We start from the raw sequence: 22,764 nt of genomic DNA on the forward strand, positions 1-22,764 counted from the left end.
AACAAAACAAGGGTTAAAATAGGAGCAGGGCTTTTATTGTTGCTACAAACACAACACAGATACAGTCACATAAAAGTGTCTGAAACGAGGCAACAAATTCAGCGTTCCCCCTGCTCTCAGAGACAATCTCGCTTCAGTGCCAAAGGACTACAGATCCCAGAGATATACAGAGGCGAGGGAGGTGATGTGTGTGTTTTTATGCGCGTGAGGGTGTCAGCATGGCAGAAAAATAGCAACAAAGTACACCGTGTTCAGGCTGAGTTAATAAGCTATGACCAACAGGGAACAAATGCGTTCAGCTAAAATGTAGAGAAACTAAAATAAAAACCACTGTTTACCCAAATGTGTCCCGAAGATAGAAAAGCTAAGTTGTAAAGAACGGCATCACTATATCCACTGCACAAATATGCTATAAAATAAAACTAAAGAACTCATATTTTATTAATATGAAATAATTTCAAATATTCCTAAAGCCTACACTGGCTGTTAAATAAGAACTTTCTAGAAGTTGATGTGAAGCAGGCAAAGAAAAACCCAAAAAGGTCATTTTTTTGGTTTCTACTCATTAAACAAAACTTGTCAAGTAAAAGGTTGTACGGAGAAACTGAAAGGTAAATTAGCGATTTGAAGAGTGTATCCCAGGAAGATGAAAGCTACAGGACTGTGGTTCGTACAGATGCTGGTGCACCTGAGTGTTTTACCCAAGGAAAAATATGTAGATTTTCATTCATTCTTTGAGAATCGACCCAATCTGCATCCATTTAAATGTTGACCCTTTTTCAGAGATTTAAATCTAAAACACAAGAGGCAACTTTAGATTATATCCTTCATTTATGCAATAATCAATTCATTCCACGAAAGGACAAACAAGTATTAAAAACAGCAAGTCGAGAAACAAACATCTTTAGTATAAAGTGGTTGTTTTTTTTTATTTATTAGACTTGATCAAGAGTGAACAGCCTACTTATTAAAGTTCGTTTTTAGCTTCTGTCAAGCAGGTTTTGCTCCCTGTTATTTTGAAATTGCTCATATAAGAAAACTCAGCAAACTCTTAAGATTGTATTAGTGTTCAAGTAAAATTAGCCAAACGGACAAAATGTAAACCTATACATTAAACTGGTCCTAAACGTGGAAAAGCATATCTGCTGCTATTAGGTTTGCCACAAACTGCGCACCAAGCTTGAAACTCACTTTTTTCTTTCTTATTCACTAAAAGCATAAAAAATACAAAACTAGAGCGGTTGCCTCTGGTCTACTGTAAACATATTATTGAGGAAAATAAAGTTGCTTTAAAACTAACTTCTGTTTGAGTGTTTGTGAAGAGTCGAACCGAGACGCAAAGCAGCCCAGAGAGCAGAGAAGGAGCGCAGAGTGAATTCACCATACATGGAGCGGAAACCAGCACAGGTTAGACTGAGTCATAGACATGTGCTCCCTCTCCCACACACACACACACACACACACATATACAAACAGTAATATCAAGATGAGGACACACATGTTCATATTCACAGCTAATACTTCACACATACTTTCGTAAACCCCTGCTCACTAAAAAAAAAAAAAAACACACATTCAAGTGTTCATAAATAAACCACCAAAAGAAGCGTAAAAACGAAAATATAGAACGTGTTTTCACAACTGGCCACTCTTGGCTAAAGCCTTGTGGAAAACAAGTCAAACTTATCTTGATGAGTGCTGGTTTAGAAAAACATCAGCTTGGCCCTGTTTAATTGAAAATAAGCTGAGGTCAGACCCGTGAGTTCATTGGGAGTTAAAAAGTGATTCAAGAGACATTAGGCGTCACTAAAATCCCAACTTTTAGTGCCTAATTCCACATTTCGTGACAGCAGAGTCTCCACGCACCGGTTTCAGGATAAACTAGTGAGATTCAGAACATTTTCGATCCACGTGGGAGGTGTCCAGCTCAGCGCAGTCCCAGTTACCTGCAAGCATGTGTGCAGAAATGCATGCAGCTTTTTAAACTGGTTCTGTGTGTGGTTCAGGGTCCGAAGGGGTTCGAGTCTCTTTAAGGCGGATGTCTTCCCTCGTACGAGTTCAGTGAAGTCACTCTCAGTAAATCACCTCCTTCCATAAGATCTGTAAACAACTAAAAGTAAAGAAAAAACATGAAAACTATATCCGCACTATATCTTTAAAAAAATAGTTTTTCTAGTCAAAAATCTTTTGTTTTTTTTAGTTTAGGACCTATCATAGCTTCTGTAAACCTTGATACTAAATTGTGAATTTGTCTCAATTGCAGTGAGGTTTTAGTCTTTCTATGTAAAGCACCCCGAGTCATGATGTTACTTATTTATTACAATAAAATGGTAAATTCACATATTGCCTTTTTTAACCTCACTCAGATTATGCAAAGCACTTTATGTTTCTCATTTACCCACATATACAGTGTTTTCTAATATATATTTTACACTCTCTATATAAAGCACTTTTATTTTCTCACTCAGGCACCAATAAATATATCTGTGACAGAGGAGGGGGGTTCTGTGTCTTGCCCAAGGACACTTTGGCTGCATTTGTGATCCTTTAATTGGAAGACAACCTCCCCACCAACGAGCTAAAGCCACCCTAAGACTAGAATTATTTGGAATAATGGAGTTCAAGAGCAAAAACTACTTAAAGTATGCACCTGTTTATTATCACCCAACAGGATTTTTGATGATCTTTGTTCTCCGGACAAAAGTTTCACATAAAACATAATTTTCTCAGAATAAAAGAGAGAGAACATTGCTCATTTACCTGATGCAACCTGTTGTTGAGCTTTAATCCGTCTCCTCGTCCTCCTTCTCTTTCTGAGACATGGGGACAGCAGCCGTCCCTAACAAACCTCTTCTTACAATGTAGGGGCAAGAGGGACCGCTGGGGATGTCAGCAAAACCTGAAGAACAGAACCAGGAATGCAGAAAGATGTGTAAATTAATTAATGACAACAATTAAAATATCTGAATGCAGAAAGGCAAAGAAAAAAAACCCATCAAGTATTTAATATTTAAAGGCTGCACCATGAACATTTTTTGTTAGGACAAACGATGCTTCTAATCCTGAGCCGGTCAAAAATGTAATCAGATCTCTCCTATTAATCAAACTATTTATCTCAATCAAAGCTGAAGATATTTAAAAAACAAAACATCTCTTATTTTTTGCAGAGTTACTGATACAGAGTCATGTTTGTGTCCAGCTGGTTAAAGCAAAACCACATCTCACTCCTTTTTTTACAGTTTTTAGTCTCTACCGTCTCCTGCAGGGAGTATCCTGCTCATTAGCCGTTAAATGATTCACTGTTCTGTGTCGTTTGCTCAGTAAGTTTGACATTTAAGAGCTTTTTAGCTAAAATCCGTGAGCTGATTCACTTAAAATGACCAAAAATGACTCAGGTCTGATATGATAATGTGTCACCTCACAAACTAATATTCAACGATACCTTTCATGACGACTTCAGGCAGGCCGTACGGCTCATACTCTGTGTCGTCAAAGGCAGCTGAGAGCTGGGTCCGGTTGCGACGGATTCTTTCAGCGAGACGGGCCGGGTCAGCTGGGATGGGGAAAGAACTTGAAAGCAACATTTTGTCGCCCGACTTGGTCTCCTGTGGTACAGAGACGGGAGGAGAATCCACCGATTCTTCATCGTCTTCTGAATCCTCCTCGGTCTGCGTGCTCGCACACGTTTTAACGGCGCCACAAGAAGACAAACTCTCATCAGTTTGGCTGCTCACGCTTTTTTTTTCTGTCTTGGCGTTTGTTTTTGGTTCACCGTTTCCTCCAAAAGAGTCCTGTTTGGTCTCAGGAGTTGTAGTGTAACACTCGACAGCTTTGGTTGGACTTGTCCCAGAGACTTTGTGGGGATCTTTGGCGATGCTGAAGTGAGTCATTTTCTGCGACGACATTTGGGTTAGTTCCTTCTTCCCTTTGTTTTGTTCTGGACAAGCATCTGACCACTGTACGTTAATCTCTAGGTTTTCTTTCTCAGATTCCTGCGTAAAACAACAACAACACAGTAATTAAAGACCTAATTGGTGCACATGGCTGAAAATAAAAGCGGTTTCCTGTAAAAATGCTCCATGTAGGGACAATTAAGGAGAAGTATTTTAAATTTTGATACACAAATGTCCAACTAAAATCTAATTTTTTCGCGTTTCTTTTGAAATGGCTCTGACAGAATAATAACTGTGTAATTTGGAAGTAAACATATAAAAAACAGGAATAACTCCTTCTAAACATGAACAAAAACTGGGTGAACCACTACTCTTATTTTGGTTTGGGTTTGCATTTTGAATGGCCCACTGGGCACTGGGTCAAGCCTCTCTGGAACAAACGTAAGCTTTGGAAGGGTTTAATTTGTTATCTCGACAATTTAAAACAAACTTTACTTTCCTATCATTTCAAGCGGATTGCCCAGTTCCTTCCGAGATGTACTCTACTAAATTGTCTGTAGATTACAGAGTTATAAGATAAGCAACAAAAACAAACTCGGTCCTCACTCCCTCTAAATGTACCTGTATATATATTAATAAAATTGTCTTAAAACCCAGTTTGCATAAAACCCTTTTTTTAAGCAAACATACTCTGTGGTCAGGGTGTACTTTGTGTATATCGTGAGATTATTGATCAAACAACTGAAAGTTAAATAGTTACAGATGTACTGATTAACGTTTAAAGAAGATATATTGTACCTATGCACACTAACTCTGTAACCCTGTATTTAAAAAGGAGTACTAATAAAGTTACAAGATAAATTCACAAGCTCTTTTTGATCATTTTCATTATAGTCACCGATTAAACTACAGACTGATGTGAAGGGTAACCCTCAGAGTTGATTTGTGAAAAGGAAAAAATTATGAAACATTACGATACAAGGTTTTTGCCTGACAGTGACAGTATGCAAGTGATGATTTAAAAGAAATAATAAAATCACCTGGTCTATCTTGCCCTGCCTGTTTTCCTGGGATGTTGCAGTCTTTTTCGAAGAGTTGAGGCTCTTTGGTTCAGGAAGGTTGCCGTTCTGAATTCTTAGAATAACAAAAATTAAATGTTAATTCCAGCAAACAAATGATAAATGTTATTGATATTTTTTTCCACACTCTTCTCAGTTTTCAGTACGAGTTACCTGGAGAACAGCATGCGTCCTCGCAGCTTGTTGGAGGAGCAGCAGACGGATAACTCATCTTCTCTTATGACCGTGATGATGTCCTGGCTTGTCTGAGAACCCCGCCGGGGTTCCTGAGCCTGAATTTGGCTTCCTGTTTGGCTTTGGGGGAGCTCATCTATTGCCTGTTGGTCTGACTGGGGCTGACTGCCTGCAGAGATCTGATCCAGTGTTTCGCACTCATCCTCTGTGATGGGAAGGAGATGGTTTAATGTTGAGGCTGGTTGGGACGTCAGCCTCCACACAGAAAGCTCTTGGGCCTGAGCCTTAGTCTCCTCAGAGAGAACCCTTACTTTTCTCTGCAGTGCCTCCACCTGGACGGGAGAGAATGAAACACACGAGTCAACCAAGAGTTATTTACATAAATATTTTACATTATAAGTTGTGATTTAGTCTTATCTTCCCTCTTACTGTTTCACATCAAAGTAAATATAATAAATGTAAAAATGGAGTAAACTCTATTTCATCTTTAAGTGAACATTTTAACAATTATTTTGCTCTTTGTAGATAAGAAAAGGTAAATAACTTTCTCTACCTGTTGCTGCCAGTAGTTGACCTGAATCTCAGATGTTTCCTGCTGATCATTTTCACTATTCATGATTCTCCTTTCTTCTCTTTCTGAATCTTGACCTTCATTTTCACCCTTCTTCACATTTTCTTGTAACGACTCCTGCTCCTCTGTCAAGATATCATTTTTTGTGCCTTGCTCCCCTAATTGGGTCAGAGAAGCAGGACTTTGGCTTTGTTTGACCGACTCTTCTAGGTTTTCAGTCTGTAGTGTTGGATTTTCGGTGTCTGAGACGCTCAAATCCTCGATTTTTTGTTTCAGCAGCTGGTTTTCTCGTCTGACAGCGATCAGCTCCGCAAGCATGTCCGCCGTTCCTTCATTTTGACTGCAGCGATCTTCTGCCACCTCCCAAGCAGACTCGCGGCAGGTCTCAGTCTTTTTCAGGTCTGCAGAGACTGGTTGCTGTTTTTCAGACGTTACTGCTTCACTGTCGCCTCCAGCTCCAGATGTTTCTGCATCACGTGTCTCAGTCTTTGGTTGACTTGTATCGTCCCGCACATTCACATCAGCTAATGGATCTGCAGTGTGAAAAGTGACATCACGCTCCTTTTCTTGTTCAGGCTGGAGTTCTGATGTTTCTGTAAACTTATCATCTCTTTGTTTCTCTTCCTTTTTCAGTACGTCCAGCTCTTGCCTGCATCTCATCAGCTCCTCTCCCTGACTGAAGAGGGCGCTCTCCTTCTCCTGCAGCTCAGCCAGAAGGCCTGCGATGTGCTGAGTCTGCTTCTCAAAGGCCAGAGTCAGCTCTTTGGTCTGACGTGTCACCTGTGGGGGAAATAAAAAACAGAGGAAACGAGAAAAGGTTGAAGAAAAACCTTTTATAAGCCAACAAAATTTACACTTTGGTCTGTTTTCAGAGCCGCTTAGGGCACAGTATTTACAACTTAAAGGCGCAACAAAATGTTCTCTTCACAAGGAAGCTTACTTTTTTAGTTATGAATTTGAACATATCTTTTTATTTGCCCATATCAGATTGAAAACTAAATGAGTATTAGAAAAATAAAGTACAAACAGGAAAGTAGCTGGAGTTAATGTGAATAATCTTCATCAAACACACAGCTCAGATTACTTTCTGAAGTCTCTAGTGTTTAATTATCTTCAACCAACCCTGATGTTCTAACACTTAAAGTTGATATTAAACAAAAATATATCAATTAAAGCTGTAATGGATCTGCTACTGGGTTTTAAAATATTATATGTTCTGTCCAGGTCCTCCTATTTCTGGATTTCTTTACTCGTGTATCTCAGATTAATCTGCATCACAATAAATCCTTACAAAATAATGTTAAAATGCACCTATGCTCTTTTTTTGTACTTGTTTTATTCATTAATAGACGTCTTTGTTGCATCCTAACCACTGGTGTTAGATCAAAACTATATTTTTTGTGCTGATTTCTAACAATCAGTGTGGTTATTTAATAAGACTGCATTTCTGCATTTACTTACCTGGATCTGCAGGGCGTCAAACTTGACCTGGATCTTGTTAGCCCGATCAGACTCCTTTGCATTCTTCCTTCTCAGGCGTTCAACTTCTTTTACGAGATCAGAGGAGTCAAGCTCACCGCTCTGGAGGCCTGAAGAGGAAGACCTTTCCTGATAGTGCTGTTTAATGTCATCCACTTGACCTGTTTCATCATCAAAGCGGATCATTGTTTCTTTGGAAATGAGTGTGTTGTTTTGGTTGGTGGACTCGCAGAAGGCGAGGTGCTCCTCTTGTGAAGTTAGGAGTTTGTTGTCACAAGTAACGATGTTGGAGTTGAGTTCATCCTCATGGAGAGTCAGCAGGGGGCTGTTGGCAAGTTCCTCCTCTTCTGCTAAATCTTCATTTCTTTGGTGAGTTAGATCCTCAACATCAGCCATTATCTCTGCCAGTTTCAGGCTCAGCTCGTTTTTCACATCCACGTCTGTGTTTATAATTTGGTTTCTCTCCTGTTCCTCTTGTTTTCGTTCTTCTCGTTCTAAAGCAAGCTGAGCTTTCACCATTGTTAGCTGATTCTTCAGTTGAATATTTTGTTCAATCAGCTCGCTTTCCCTGTCGTCCTGTGCTTTGGTGTTCTCCTCTTCCTGCTTAGTTCTCTCCGTTTTGTCTCGTTCCTCTCTACTTCTCCTCAGCTCTGCCTCCAGAGCAGCATTGGCCTTCTTCAGCCTTTCCATCTCAGCCTTCTCGTTGTCCAGTTTTGCCTTCCATTCCTTGTCTTTCTCCCCCCTCTCCGCAGCCTGGCTGGCGTGTTTTCGGCCGAGCTGTTTAAGGCGTGTCCTCGCTTCTGTCTCGGCCCTTCGCTGAGCTTCCAGGTCCTCCAAACGTCTCTGGAGTTCTTTGCGTACATCACTGAGTTCAGAGCGGAGTTGGGCATTCTCCCTCTTTACATCTTCAGAGGGGACGGTTTGATCAGATTTGAGAAGATGTGTACTTTCAGAAGAAAGCACCAGACTTTGTGCCAGAGGTGAAAGTTTCACATCTGTTACTCCATCTATAGAAGAGGTGAAGGGAGCATCAGGAATGTCACATTTTATTGCCTCATCTCTACTCTTGCATCCTTCTTCATTACTTTTTCTTAACAGTTCTGCTCTTTGTAAACACTCCGAGTTTGTGATGACATTGATGTGCTCAGCATCAATCCCTTCTCCTGGCTCTCTGTCAGAAGGATAAGATGCTGTTGTCTCCGTCCTGCTCTCGTCTACTCTTTCTTCCCTCTTCTGCTCAGATTGGGAAGCAGCAGGTCTCCTGCTGTGGGTCGGAGGTCGAGGAGATTGAGCTGAAGAAGACTGAGACGAAAAACTTGGTCCAACGGGGCAAAACTGGACGAGCTGCTGAGGGGGTGCTGGAGCGGACTTTTGTTCTGGAGTTAAAAATAAGACAAACATATCACAGAATTAACATTAACCAACATTATCTACAGATAATACAGTCCTTTTATTATTAAACACACTCAGTAATATGTTGGAAAACTTATGTACGATCAGAGAAACACATCCGAGTATTTGAGCAGTGCTTCCACCCCTCAGGTGAAAACAACTCCTTCACTTCGACTGGTGGTAAACACAACTTCTGAAGTGTCTGCTAAGAAAATTGAATAATATCAAAGCATTCCTCTGAAGCCTTTGAGTGCCATGGTATTGTGGCCATTCAGAGAAAAATTATATCATGTCACTGCCAACCAACAATCACCAGGGTTTTTCAGAAATCTGGACTGAAGTTCCTCAAAGTGGACAAATGCTGCCCCCCAGTGGCCTGATGTGTCCGTGAATAACTGGGGAAAGTTATTTTAAGTTTTTCTAACACTGATGCTTGTCACATTCTCTCTAAATAAGCCACATTATTTTACAGTTTAGTTTTTTACCCAGTGTTGTTGTTACAATATACTTGTTTTGTCATTTTTAAATACTAGAATCCTTTAAGATAGTGCAACCTAGCAGCAATTTTTTAATCTTAGTCATAAAATAACACTACAGTTTTAAATTACCCCATAACAAAAAGTCCTACTTTAATAAAAATAACTGACTCCCTGATCACTGATGTATTTGTGATGAGCACAGATGTAAACAACAATGGCACAGAACAGGTCCCACAGATAAATCCTCGCTGCAGCTGATTTGAAGCCACAAATCTCTTTTTTTAATGCACCTCACTATTTAGAGAAGCATGTGATTTAAAATGTATTTGTTTTAAACACTTGATGTACAAAACGCAGCACAGAAACCTTTAGGACCAACACTATTATGATTTCTAGTTTGTGATTATCACTTTTACAGCCTTTGTTTTCAGCCAAAAAGAACATGAAGGAAGTGATGTGATGTTTATCGATCTACTGCAGAAAGATTCAATGTGACACAACAAACTAAACTTCTGGAATTAATAACGCCAAGTACAATTTCAGGAATTCATTCCCTTAAAAGTGAAGGATAAATTCATATTCCTAAAAAGCAAAATCCTAAACCTATTTACAGGTTTTGATATAATAATAATAATGGACGTTCAGTTAACTAAAGGACATGAATGTCAGCATACCTGTCATAAAGTCTGTAAGAACCTGCTGTCAGTTTAGCCAATATCATTGTTCATTATATTTCAGAGATTCATTCCCAGAGCTTGCTCCTCACCTTGCAGTTCCTTGAGGAGACGCAGGGTGTCAGCTTGTTCCTCCTTCAGTCTCCTCCCCTCCTCCTCCAGAGCTCTCTCTCTCTTCCTGCTTTGCTCCAAAGTCACTGCCACACCCTCTGCCTCACGCACGGCCTCCTAATGCAAGGTTTGGGGAAAAAAAAAGAAAAAACAAATGAGGTGGGTTAAATCCAGTCAAACAAACTTATCTCTTCATTTCACAATGAGGGCTGAATTTGTTTAGGGATTAAAAAGAAGAGCTCAGCTTGGCTGTACTGTTCTTTTGATACTAACAGTGGTTTGAAGAAAATATTGCCAAATATTTCTGTAACATAATATCCCCAATAACAAGTTTAACTTGTCAAAGTTGGAGTAAAGCTCAATCGCAAACACATAAGAAGTGCATAGAAGTGCAATTGTCCCATTTGCACCTGGATTGTATGTTTGAGTGTGTTTTTTCAGGACGTCCACATAAAGAAAACCAGTGTAAGAGCAAAATATTAGAACTACGCATACAGTAAGCAGTTTCAGGAGAACATGAACAAACAAGTTACAGATAAAAGCAGCATTAGCAGCTGTGTTACAAGCAGGTACACAGTGAGCTTTGTTTGAACTCTGTTTGACACAAGCTTTTATTTTATTCAACTTCAGCAGGTGAAACATCCAGATTCAGTATTTTTAAGTACTTTAAGGTTATTTTTCCGACACTGTGACTTTCAGGTGAGGAAATCCAACTTTAATTTTTATCTCACTTGATGTGACATCTTAACTAAAATGACAAAGTTTAATGAATGCAGCCACAATTTAATTATTTATTCATATTTCACTCATTGTCCTTCTCTCAGACAGACATATGGCACATAGAAATGCTGTTTAAAAATGTATGGAGGTCCCAATTTACCCAACACTCAGCTAATTAATGACTAATGCAAGTAGAAGCAGGTGGCCCAGAATCACACGTGTGTGTGTGTGTGTGTGTGTGTTACCGTCAGTTTGGCTTGTGTCTGAGCTTCTTTCTTCTGACTCTCCTTCAGCTGATCCTCGGTCCACTTTAGTTTCTCTTTCAGAGCGTCCAATTCTTTGTCCAGCGCCTGCTTCTGTAGCGACAGCTGTCGAAGGAAATGATTGCGTAAGAAAACGGGGAGTGTAAATTTTCAAAAACTGAAAGAAAATAAATTAGGAAACAATAAAAAAAAAAAACAAGATGAAAAGAAGAAAAGAGCACCTCTTACTTTAGGTGAAGGATCAGTAAAGGAAAGAAATGGTAAGAAAGCATGCAGTGATAACTAATTAAATGTCTTCATTTGATCAGCTTTAGAGTCATTGTACACACAAAAACAGTCATTAAAGTAGCAGTAAGTACCACAATCTGTGCAAAAGTCTTGACTTGAGCCACCACTTGTTCATTATATCTCCTGGTTTTCTGAAAGCTCTTCTTGAACACGGGTTGCTTTTCACTTGTTTTCTACTTATCTGACCATTATCAGATATTTTTTGTTTGTTAAGCCTTTTAACTCTGACCTATAAAGCATTCAAGAATGAAAAAAATGCAGTTTTAAGTCTATAAATAACAATCAACTAAGGAAAAACTAAATATTTAATGATATCCTTGGTATCCTTATGCTTTATCACAAAGCTGTTACTAGCAGATGCTGCAGGGACACAACTTCACCATTTATTTCATTTAATCTATATAAACAATCCAAATACAGTACAATTTCACAAACAATAAATAGTATTTCTGCACAAACAAGGTGATTCCCAAAGAATCATTGGTTGAAAATCTGGCATGCAATAGATGATCATCTGAAGGACGATGACTCTCTCGGGTTTTTGCTAAACTCTTTTATTTTTGTTGAAGACAGATGTTGGTCATCTGCTATAAATATTTTCTTTGCTTATGACTAATTTTTTTATCCTCCACTTGTTCAGTTTCCTCTTTCTTTTAGGACACGCTGCACAGCATGGCAGCAGATGCCAAGCTTTCAACAACAACAACAAAAAAAAAGCCACTAATGAATAAAGATAGAAAGCCTGAGGAACTGCTCTTCATGACCACTTTAAAAATGATAAAATAGTCTTAACTTCTTGAAGAAAATAAATAAATAAAGAAGGATGGGTCAAGACTTTTACACACTATTGTTAGCAGCATTCCCGATCCAGTTTCACTCATTACATTGTCTTTATTAATCCAATAAATTAAATATTAGTTATTTACTTTCAGCACAGTTTCATATTCATCATGCTTTCATGCTTCCTTGACTCTGTGCTTGAAATAGCAGCATGCTCATGACAGTATTCATGAAACACTAAACAAGACTGTAAACATAATGACAGATCAAACTGTTAAAAGGTAAACTGCACAGTTTCGTACAGATTGTTAAACAGTAATCTAGTGTACTTGTGAACCTGCATCTCTCATAAAGCAGGACACTGCAGCTGAGAGAAGTGACAGCGACTGATTTTCTTTTCCTTGCAGCTTCCTGGAACAACTCAGCACTAATAAATCACACCTAGCATGTCAAACCAGTGACTCAGACATCAGCTGACTCTTGCGTCACGACTTTTCTGGTATGTTGGGAGATTTATGCAAATATTTCCCGAGCTTTGTAACGATCTGCCGTTTGAAATGCTGCCCACTAACTTACAGCTTAAAAAAACACAACCGAGAAATAAACTTTCAAATTTAGACAAAGTAAATTTATGTAAACAGGTTTTTTGTGGGTTTCTTTGTGACCCAAACTCCATCTCTGTGCAAACAAACCATCAAATGCAACCTGTGTAAACTGCTCACTACATCGTCACTCACCACACAAGGCTGCAGCTGGTATTGAGAGAGAAACAGCCTTTTTATTGTTTGTTTAATCTGTTGCTAAAGCAGCTACGACAAGAACGCATCTGTGGTTCACAAAGGGTTTGCAGTTTTAATGAACGCTGAGGGTCGAAATGACAACTCTTAGGATCTTTTACACCTTGTTTGAAACCAGAGAAAATAAAATCAAGGAATCTAGTTTTATTTGATTTTGCTGATATGTATCTTATGTTTAAAAAAGGTAGGATTAAAACATTAGTAGCACTCTAAATTGATGCTTATTGCTTCAAACTCTTCATACATCTTTACCCTCATCCTGACCCTAAAACCTAAATAAAGTTTCAGACTGTTTTTTAAAAATTCCACACACAGGCTTATTAAAGGCTATAAGTTGGTTTCATGTTTGTAACGTCAAAACAAAGTATTGTCAAATGCGATCACACTGTCATTACCTTTGCAGCTTAACTTTTCCACTGGGGAGAAACCAAGAGGAGAGAAGAGGAGGACGAAGCAGAGCGAAGCAGTTGGGAAGGAGACAGAAACACTCAGAGCAAGAGAGAGGAAAAAAAAGGCAGAGACTGGGAGGAAACAAGGACAAGACGTGAGTCTGGGAGAAGAAAAAGATAAAGTTTATTGACCTTTTGTACAAATTTAAAAAAAAAGTTGCACAAAAGGGGAAGAGAGAAGGGGAGAAAAGTTTGCATAAAAAGAGAGAAAGCAGAAAAGAGACAGCTGAAAAAGCAGGGCAGACAAAGTAAAGCATCAAGTTGATCCACAGTTTCCAGTGTTGATACAGACCTGGTTTTACCACATGTGGTAATATTGTTTGAAGAGGAACAGTTGTCCTGTTATCTTGTATGTAGCTTGTGTTTATATTCACCTTATCAGCCTGGGCCTGAAGGGCATTGTGGGTCGTCCGAGCCTGCTGCAGCTCCTGATTCAGCTTATTCACCTCCTGCTGGTGTTGTTTCTCCAGACACTGCCTCTCCTTTTGAAGCTCTGCGACGTCCTACAAACACACAACCACACAAATCTTAAACAGTTGCGGGGAAACAGAATCACACACTTTCTTCTCTTTCTTGTCTGACCCTCTGATGCTGTTTCTCCAGCTCCTTTGTCCGCTGCTGGTGCTGCAGCCGACTGCTTTCTGCGTTTTGCCTCTGGCACTTCAGCTCCTCTTGTAGCTGCTTCAGCCTGTGCTCGGTTTCTGATGCCTGTCATTGACAAAATAAGAGATTTTTTTTTAAGTCTTTGGAAGCATTTCTTTAAATCACATTTGAAATATTAGTAATGCATGTTATGTTCTGTATTTTGGCTAATAGGTTTAAATTATTTAAAACTTTTTCAATAAGAATCCTATTTTGTAAAATTGATGTTACATGTTTTTTAGTATCTTGCCTTGTTAACCTTATTTTAATTGTGTTAATTATGACAATTCACATTCACAGCAGACGGCAATATTTGAAATATACCACAGAACAGAGATATATAGATAACAGAAGCCAACACCCATTCTGTATGTCAAAAAACAGCTCTGGAAGCAGCAGTAGCCCCACCTTCACTATCAGGAGTGTTATCGGTGGGTGTTTTTACCCGTTCTCTGTCCTGGGCCATGCGTGTTTGTGCCAAACTGAGCTCCTCACAGGTTTTCTGCAGGCTGAGCTCTTTGGCGGCGAGCTCCTTCTTGGTTTGCACCATTTCGTTCTGAATGGACTTCAACGTCCCAACCTTCTCAGCCAACCTGTCCTCCAGAGCTGAGACACGACTCTGTAATTCTAACGAAGATGCTGGTGGATCGAAGACAGAAACACAGAAAGAAGTGCCATCAATGAGGTTGTTTGGACCCGAAGCAAGAGTAACCTGAGTAATTTTTATAGCTACAGCTTTTAAATAATACAAATAAGTATAAGCACTGTATAAATGGTCTGCACCTCTTCTGTTAATACATCTAATACATCACAATGTAAAAAATACTGCCTGCTAGCAGCAGTAGCCAGGCTACTACCCTTATAACTAGGCCACCTTTTAGGGATGTTCTGATTGGGAACTTTTGTTTTGTCCCTTATATAGATCTGGATCACCTAAGATGAAGTTTCTGAGTCTCCAACTGATCTATGCATTTTATACCTGATCCAATCAGATGAGGACATCCCTAATTTTGCTTTATTTGTGAAAAGTTTAATACAGTTTACTACAAATTATCTAGAGCTTTGAACCTAAACCATCTTTGTGTGGAAACGGCAGCTCACAAATATTATGTTTCAGTTGTTAAATGGGTGAAAGGTAGCTGAGTGGGTGGAGGACACCAAAACAAAACAAGTGAATGGAATAACCTGGAAATAATCCCTGTATCTGAACATTGCTTTGGAAAACAAATATTATCAACAAGAAAACTTGGATATCTAAAAAGTATTTGTTAAAGGCAAAACAGCAGCACACAGTTGGAGTCTTCGTAAACAAGGTCAATCTATAGATACTGGCTCAATAACAAACACAGCTGGCGTCACTCGGTATGGCGATCTTTGACCAAGGCTGTAGATGTCCGCCTGATGATTTCCAAAATCAGGGCTACAATTTATTTCTCCTCTCTTAAAGAAACTGTTTCTTTTGTGATCTAATGCCAATTACTGTAAACTCTGTACTTGCATATAATTGACTTTACAGGTATTTATTATTCACAGTTTTATGCACAACAAATCTAAACTGATTTTTTAACTTCATTCTACAAATAACCAACATAGAGATTCATAATAAATGTTCAATAATAAACAGTTAAAGAAAAGAGGGGTAAAAAACAAGAAAAAACACTGATCCGCCCAGCCTGGCGTCTCAGCAGCAGAATTGATTGCTTCCCATTAAATTGTCCCCTAAACAAATACACTAAGACACACTGGAGCTGAGAGAAAGAAAAGTCTTGCATCACAGTTTTTAAAAAAGTGTAGTAAGAGCCACCGTGCATCGTGAGGCTGGCTTTGGAGGAGCCAAAGGAATGTCTGGCTGAGCTGTGATTTCTAAACAACCTCTTATGTAACAAGTGTTATTAGAGTTAGGCAGAATACTTATCTGACATGTTGACTAGTTTAAACAAAGCCTGACAAACTCATTGGACTAATTTGATGTTGATTAACAATAAAATCCTGACTCTAATCCAGCCGACTCAGAGGCCTGGCTCAAAGTTTTAGGACTAAGTTAAAAGGATAACAGTGTAACCATGCTGGGTCCTGTCCTTAGTAACTTTTTAATCCTGTTTTATAGAATAAAGTCCGCAGGAATTAGAATAATGCGTTTCAGCTGCATTTTAAACGCTACATGGACCAGATGTTCCACTGAACAACATCACTTACAGTCTGTCTCCACCTGCTTGTGCTTCTCCTTCTCAACGGCCCTCTGCTCCAAAGGGCCTTGATTCATGGCGTCAGGGGTGGAAGTCTGGGGAGACGGCTGTAGTCGTCTCCTGGATGCTGGTCTGGGATCATCCCGTTCCCATGGAAATGCAGCCAAGGGTGTGGAAAAGATGTCGGACTGGTCAGATGGGTGGCGGTGGGGTGCGCTCTTGGTTTGCTGTCGTGAAGCTGTGGGCACTTCTGAAAACTGGAGCTGCTGCTAAAGAAAGAAGAAAAGTTATGGATTTTAAAAAAGGTCCTACTGCCTTTCTCTTCTTCATCCTCTTCAAAGCTTTTCGAACTTCATCCTCACATCTTTCCTACTTCTTGGTCCAGTTTCTATGACCTCTACTCTTCTTTCCCTTTCATTCTCTTCATTCACCAGCTCTCAAAGTACTCCTTCCATCTTCTCATCACATTCTCCTCTCGTTAGAACGTTACTGTTTCTATCTATAACAAGCCTAACCTGCTGCACATCCTTTCCAGTATGATCTCTCTGTCTTGCCAGTCAATACAAGTCCTACTCTTCCTCTTTAGTGTCCAGCCTTTTGTACAACTCATCATAGGCCTTCTGTTTTGTCTTTGCCCTATGTTAATCACTGTGGCTGTAGTAGCCCAGTCATCTGGAAGCTCTTTCTTACCACCCAGAGCCTCTAACAGCTCCTTTCTGAACTCCTCACAAAAACATAATTTTTTTTACGCATTTACAATTACTGTTTACATCTCTGTATGAAATAAGGCTAAATATGCTAATGCTAGTATTTTTAAAATTTGTTTGATTTTTGTAGAGCTTTTCAAGACTACCCATAACCCACAGTGGGGTCCTGACCCCAACTTTGGGAACCACAGCTCTATCCCAATATTTCAAAAGTACATACACAGTTTATCTTGTAATTACTCATTGGCACGTGAATACAGCAGTGAAATTAGCCCTAACAATACCAGCCTCATCCTATCACCATTTGATACAAACAGATATATCATACTGTAGGAACAAACATCAAAACAAAAACAAATGTTGTTCAACCCTTAACTTAAAGTTTTTTTCTTAATAAAAACAATAAAATAAATCTTGATCTGTTAAATTTATCTTTGAAGCGGCGGAGGAATTTTGATAAACAACAAGCTTCTGTCCTAAAAGCCAGACTTTCCTTTCTTCCTAATTAGATTGCAAAATTATGGCATGGTATGAAACCTTATAACACTGAGTGAGTGGACACTGGTTTATTTTATTTTTATTTTATTTTATAATATCACTGAGTAGCCTTTTGATGTTGCTACTTGGAGAGCTTTGGAGAGGGTGAAATGCTCCACAAGTTTCTTAAAACGGCAACAGCAGGTCAAGTCCTAAAAGCGCACATCCACCTGGTCTACTGTAATTTGGAGATTTAATGAAAGAAAAGCTTATCACGAAGGAGAAGAGTTAAGCTCTCTTGATATAAAAGAAGCTAAATCCTCCCAGTGAGAACAGATAAACTCCACAGGAGTCTGGGATTTACCCACAGGAACCTCAGTGAAGAATAAGCTGGTACTTACTCGGATGTGATGAGTCCGGCTCGGTCCTTCATCTCGCTGCCCAGATCTTTCTTCCTCTTTGCTCCCTGTAGAGCAAAAACACAGCATAGAGACTGAATTTGGAGCCTAAACCCTACCACCAAAGTTAAACATGAACTGCTGCAGTGAATAACCAAGCAGTTTGGTGACAACAGTGGAAGGACAAACACAACAATCCCCAGAGAGCCGTGGGCTGGGAAAGCATCAGCGCTGAAGGACTTTATTTATATCGCTCTGCTCATCTGGGAATATTTGTGGGTTTTTTTCCTTTTATTTTACTAAATTACACAGTGCATTAGCGGAAAGAGAAGGAAGAAACCACTAAATAGAACAAACACAGGAGTCATAAATTTCTAAAACTGTACCACTGTGCTCCCAGGGCGGTGCGGTGTTCCAGCCGGGTGTGGAAAACAGAGTGGTGTCTGCCAGCCGGCTGCTGTTCTGCAGCTTTTCCAGCTCGGCTTCCAGTCTGCCACGGAGCAAGGAGGAAGAATAAAGGGCAGGGGAACAGAAAAGGGTTAAACAGGCGACAAATACAGCATACTGCAAACACAGCAGGAAAAAACATACTAAACACAGTTAAATAAATAATGAATATGAGTTAGTATTTTGAGTTCAATTTTAGCAACAGCTAAGTGATTACAAGGTACACAAGTCCAGTGATTAATGATCACTTTAGAAAAGAAGAAAACAAAAATATAAATCAGATTGTTACCAAAGTAAAAAGCAACTGAAAGTGAAGTTGACCATCCATGGCCATGTTTACTGGTGCTGACCTTTTGACTTCCTGGGTGAGCTTGTTGTTGAGGGTATGAGCAGCATCCAGCTGCCCCTCCAAAGAACATACTTGGGCCTGTCTGGTGTGAACCTCCTGGGTCAGGCGCTCCTTGCTGTTTAGAGCTGCCTGGGCCTCTTCCCGAACACTCTGAAGCTCCCTCTGTATGCACTGCAGCTCCCCACGGACCTCCTCATACTTCACAGAAAAAAAAGGGAGGAAAAGAAGGAGGAAATCTAAACATGCACGTCTCATAAGGACAAAAACTGAAAACTAACTCTGGGAGAGAATGACAGAGAATTCCCAATCATCGTAAAGTTGTTATTACTAATAACAAAGTGAAACACAATAATTATATATAATAATATTTAAACATTAGGTGGCTCCTTATAGAATAAACTACTCAATTCCAGTTCAAACTATACACTTGATGTGGACAGTATGACTTGTGATTTAAGTTATTTGTTACACTGGTTATTTCGTGGGAACAGTCATTCCATTAGCACGATAGCACAGTTGTCTATACCTTCACGGTTTGTTTTTCAAGGCTGGTGTGGATGTTGTCCAGCTGCAGCTGTTTCTGTTTGTTTTCTCTGGACAGCCGCTCCTTCTGGACCTGCAGCTCCTTCACTTTTTGCTGGACCCGTCCAGACAGGCCCACCGTCCAGTCCTCCTCAGCCCAGCTCATGTCTGTCTGCCCAGGCCTGACGGGGTGGAAATAATAACATGGGTACAAGCACACAAACACAAATTCACTTAAATTTTAAAAAATTTGGTATTTCTTTTATATTCTAAATGCTAATCTTTGATATATATCTATATATATTTATAAAAAAAAGTTTAAAGCTTCTTGCCAGATCAGATTAGAAAATCCTAAAACTATGGTTTTCATGATTTTTAACTGAAAAAACCAAACTTGAAGCAACAAGTTAGTGCAGCCTTTTACTATTATAAATGAGAATAATGTTCCAAGTTTGTTTGTGTTGTGACACAGCCAATAACTCATATCTGAAATTGCCTCGGTTATCTGTGCATCTCATTCCATCTTGTCTTGAAAATATTGTGTTGCTAAGAGTTTGAAGCCTCAGGGAGACACCGGTAGTCACAGCTGGGCAGCTTTAAGCTGGGCAGCTGTGACTGAATGTTTTCCAACACAAACTTCCCGTAAGTCCCAGTAAGACAGAGAAATTAAAAACTAATTCTTTACTCCACAAGCTTCTGCACAATAGGACCCACTCTCAAATAAAAACTTGCTTTCGCTGCATGTTTCTAGTCAAAAGTACACAAATGCTGCGTTAGCTTTTTGGTTTATACATAAGGGTAAACAGCGCACACAGATACAGATAACTGGTGTTAAAAAGGAGAGCACTGGAATGAAGAAAAGCCTGACTGAAGACGATCGCCTTGCCAAAACCTTGGTTTTGACACGTATCAGAGCCTCGAGGCTATCAACACTACAACGGAAGCCGGTCTGTCGCAGCACAGAGGTGGTGTCACTGTTTATCCCCTGAATTCCCAGGACGCAGTGACAAACATATCATTGGCACAAAGCGGGACAAGTAACACACAGGAAGCTGCTCAACACCGTCCTATAGTAAAAGTCTTGCACAAAGGCCTGATGGGTGTTTCCATTTTAATCACAAGCACATGCTGCTTTTCAATAAAAACAAGATGCTCAACAGCTTAGACCGGTAGCTAACAAAAAGAAGGATCAAGTATGAGCGAGTTTTTGCATCTTGTCAGACTATCAGCGTAAAACTAGTGTAACACATGATAGTAAAAGCAGCAAATCTTTGCGTTAGACAAACTTGGACCTCTGACTATTTTGTATTTTGTCTGGTTGGTTTCTTTGCCAATTACTTTTCGTTCATTAGGTAATTGTTTCGGCTCAGAACCAGACTTAATTTCATTGTTGCACCCAGTGTTTAGAGATGATCTGTCTACTTATTGAGCCACACACAGAGAGTGAACCAGTGATTTATAATCTGCTGCACAACACTCTCTGTCAGACCTTCATCGCAACACTGTTATAATCAATTAAATGGATTTGACTTAAGTTTCACAGAACTGCTTTTGCACGGATAAAAATGAACATTTTCAACATGCAATATTATTGCAGTAAGTTCAAAATATTACACAATTGTTCGGTAAAAATTATTACTGACCTAACAGTGTTTTCCCTGGTCCCTCTTCATGTTTTCTCAGCTGTGAATATAAAAACAGAGAGAAAAATTATGAAATGAGAAATTACAAAGCAGAAACTAGGACAGTGTTTTGGTGTTATAGACGCTGCATAGTTAAAGGAGTTTTCTAAAGATTAAAACAGACACATTTATCAAATGTGGATAACCTTTGCACCTAACTGTATGAAAAGTAGGATGGCTTCACTTTAATTAGACTGCACTTTTCAAACGAAAATCCAGTTATTACCAAATTTGTTTCATTTATTATTATTCTTAATTATGTGACCAATAGCTTCTCACTTTACAAATGAATGAATGAAATTAAAAAAGCTTTCCTGGTAAATTGTAATAAACACATCCATTGTAGGATGATGGATGAGAGGACAGACAAGACAGACAGCAGCAACCTTTGGCTTGTGATGAAACACCGGTGAATCACGAGGTTTAAACAAAACAAAATACAACTGTCACCTCTGAAAGAAACACAAACATATATGTCAGTTTAACGTCCGTGATGGACGCTGACAGTGAGAGGACAAAGCCGAGCAGAGACTTGCTTCTCTTCCGGTTTGTTTAGTGTTTGGTCCATCAACGGTCAGTGACTGAAATGATGCTAAAAGCTAACAGCACAGAGATGCTACTCACCATTCACTTCAGTTACAAAGGGCGCGAGCCGTCGGTTGGAGCAGGAGGAGGGGGAAAGGCTCGCGCACAGCTCTGATACTGTTTAAATAAAGTTATGTCAAAGTAACACCGAAGTCCAGCGAGTGAAAGGCGGCTTTTAGCAGAAACAACATAAGCTGACAGGTTGTACAAGAGAAATAAGAGGCGCACGGAGCTCGTGCAACTGAATAGAACCCGAAGTCACTGTGGCACGAGGGCGGGAAGGGGCGGAGCCTAGTGACGTAACAGCGGAATGTTTTGGGAAAAGTCCGCGTGGCGGTGTGAACCTCGGATGACCTCTAGCGACGTGCTGAGGCCACAATACTCGATTCATTGTTGTATGGCAGGCCGTTGGAGCATATAATCAAAATGCACTCATTTCTCAAACTACTGTTAAAGCATCAATGAAAGCGTTCCTTCCAGTCAAAAGGAAAATTCTCACAATGCAATGATTAGACTAGAGATATATAAAATAACATTTTGATAAATGATTTGGAATAATCTTTAACCACATAAAAGCTTACAGCTAAACTGTATGGCAGATATCTGATATTCAGTTTTTTACAGCATCATACTAAAGTTACATTGTTTTCTGTTGTTCTTTAAAGTGATAATAGCTGACAAAATATGTATTGTTTTCAGTTTTTTTATTTGTATTTTTATGCTTCTAACAATTTCTACATCATTAAATGATTGTTTGGAGGTTAATGCAGTTTAAAATCATGAGGGTTTTCTTAAAAATTGCATTAGAAGACAGCAAATGTTTGGTGCCTTTGTTAAAAATAAATCAGTAGTTTGGATCATCTTTGCATTCTTTCTGTTTATGATGACATTGTTATATGATGAAGATTCCTGATACCTTTCTAAGAATGCTATTAGCGACTGTCAAACAAAGTCGCTGAGCAGCTGAATAGGGGGAATCCTCGTTGATGCGCCACCTGATCAACACTCAAATCCACGCTGCAGTTGAAATGTTTATTTTTATGCAGAACATCAGTGGATAACAAAAATCCGTGTCCAAAGGCAGCATTAAAAACGGATCCGCCGGTTCAAACAGTGATCATAAGACAAAAAACGTACAGGCTTAAAGCGGTCAGCAAAAAGTAGACTTCCCCCATCACCCACTCACTAAGAAGCAAAAAAAAACACCAGGTGAGCAACAGGTGATCTATAATCACTATCAACACCACGTGATCTAAAGCTACGCCTATCCACAACAAATGCTGTACACTGTTTACCATCAATCACTAAGTTTCATAACAAATGTAAACCCCTCACTCACCACTGCACACTGTACTCTGAAGTTAACTGGCCTTTACTGACACACACAGACATTTGCATTGGTATAATTTATTTACAAATCCATCCTTGGCCTTCTGACAGCTTATTTATCTTCTTATATGTCACCTAATTATAGCAGCCATAACCTATGCTCATAGTTCTTCATCACCTTAGCATGTACTGAACTGGGAGAAAAAATTGCATTTTCCTACTCCACCCTTTTTTCTTTAAATAAGCTACAGCAAGACTTAAATAGCTAGCTTAGTTTCGCTAAAGGATTTT

At 39.4% G+C, this 22,764-nt stretch overlaps 1 protein-coding gene across 2 annotated transcripts; it reads right to left on the minus strand.

Moving 5' to 3' along the window:
• Positions 1-13: 13 nt before the first annotated feature.
• Positions 14-21,428, minus strand: si:dkeyp-115e12.6 (centromere protein F). 2 transcript variants are annotated; one of them, XM_017408433.3, is made up of 19 exons: positions 21,184-21,428; positions 20,521-20,560; positions 18,882-19,059; positions 18,357-18,553; positions 17,946-18,049; positions 17,563-17,627; positions 15,988-16,243; positions 14,237-14,430; positions 13,732-13,857; positions 13,524-13,652; positions 10,818-10,940; positions 9,834-9,969; positions 7,179-8,572; positions 5,700-6,497; positions 5,126-5,478; positions 4,934-5,027; positions 3,443-3,992; positions 2,761-2,899; positions 14-2,110 (listed from the first exon to the last, which is right to left on the minus strand). In XM_017408433.3, the coding sequence occupies exons 3-18, from the start codon at positions 19,041-19,043 to the stop codon at positions 2,784-2,786; spliced, it is 4,797 nt and encodes a 1,598-aa protein (XP_017263922.1). In that variant the 5' UTR covers positions 19,044-19,059; positions 20,521-20,560; positions 21,184-21,428; the 3' UTR covers positions 14-2,110; positions 2,761-2,783. The 2 variants fall into 2 exon arrangements, with proteins under 2 accessions (XP_017263922.1, XP_017263921.1); XM_017408432.3 differs by having other exon boundaries at positions 15,988-16,246.
• Between the last annotated feature and the right edge of the window lie 1,336 nt (positions 21,429-22,764).

The sequence above is a fragment of the Kryptolebias marmoratus genome, linkage group LG9 (genome assembly GCF_001649575.2).
Source record: "Kryptolebias marmoratus isolate JLee-2015 linkage group LG9, ASM164957v2, whole genome shotgun sequence".
Lineage (NCBI taxonomy): Eukaryota > Metazoa > Chordata > Actinopteri > Cyprinodontiformes > Rivulidae > Kryptolebias > Kryptolebias marmoratus.

Coding starts and splice junctions, on each gene's coding strand:
- si:dkeyp-115e12.6 (XM_017408432.3), bottom strand. CDS start 19,043: ATGAGCTGGGCTGAGGAGGACTGGACGGTGGGCCTGTCTGGACGGGTC. Junction 18,554..18,881: donor TTGAAAAACAAACCGTGAAG/GTATAGACAACT, acceptor TTTTCTGTGAAG/TATGAGGAGGTCCGTGGGGA. Junction 13,653..13,731: donor TGGAGAAACAGCATCAGAGG/GTCAGACAAGAA, acceptor GTGTGTTTGTAG/GACGTCGCAGAGCTTCAAAA.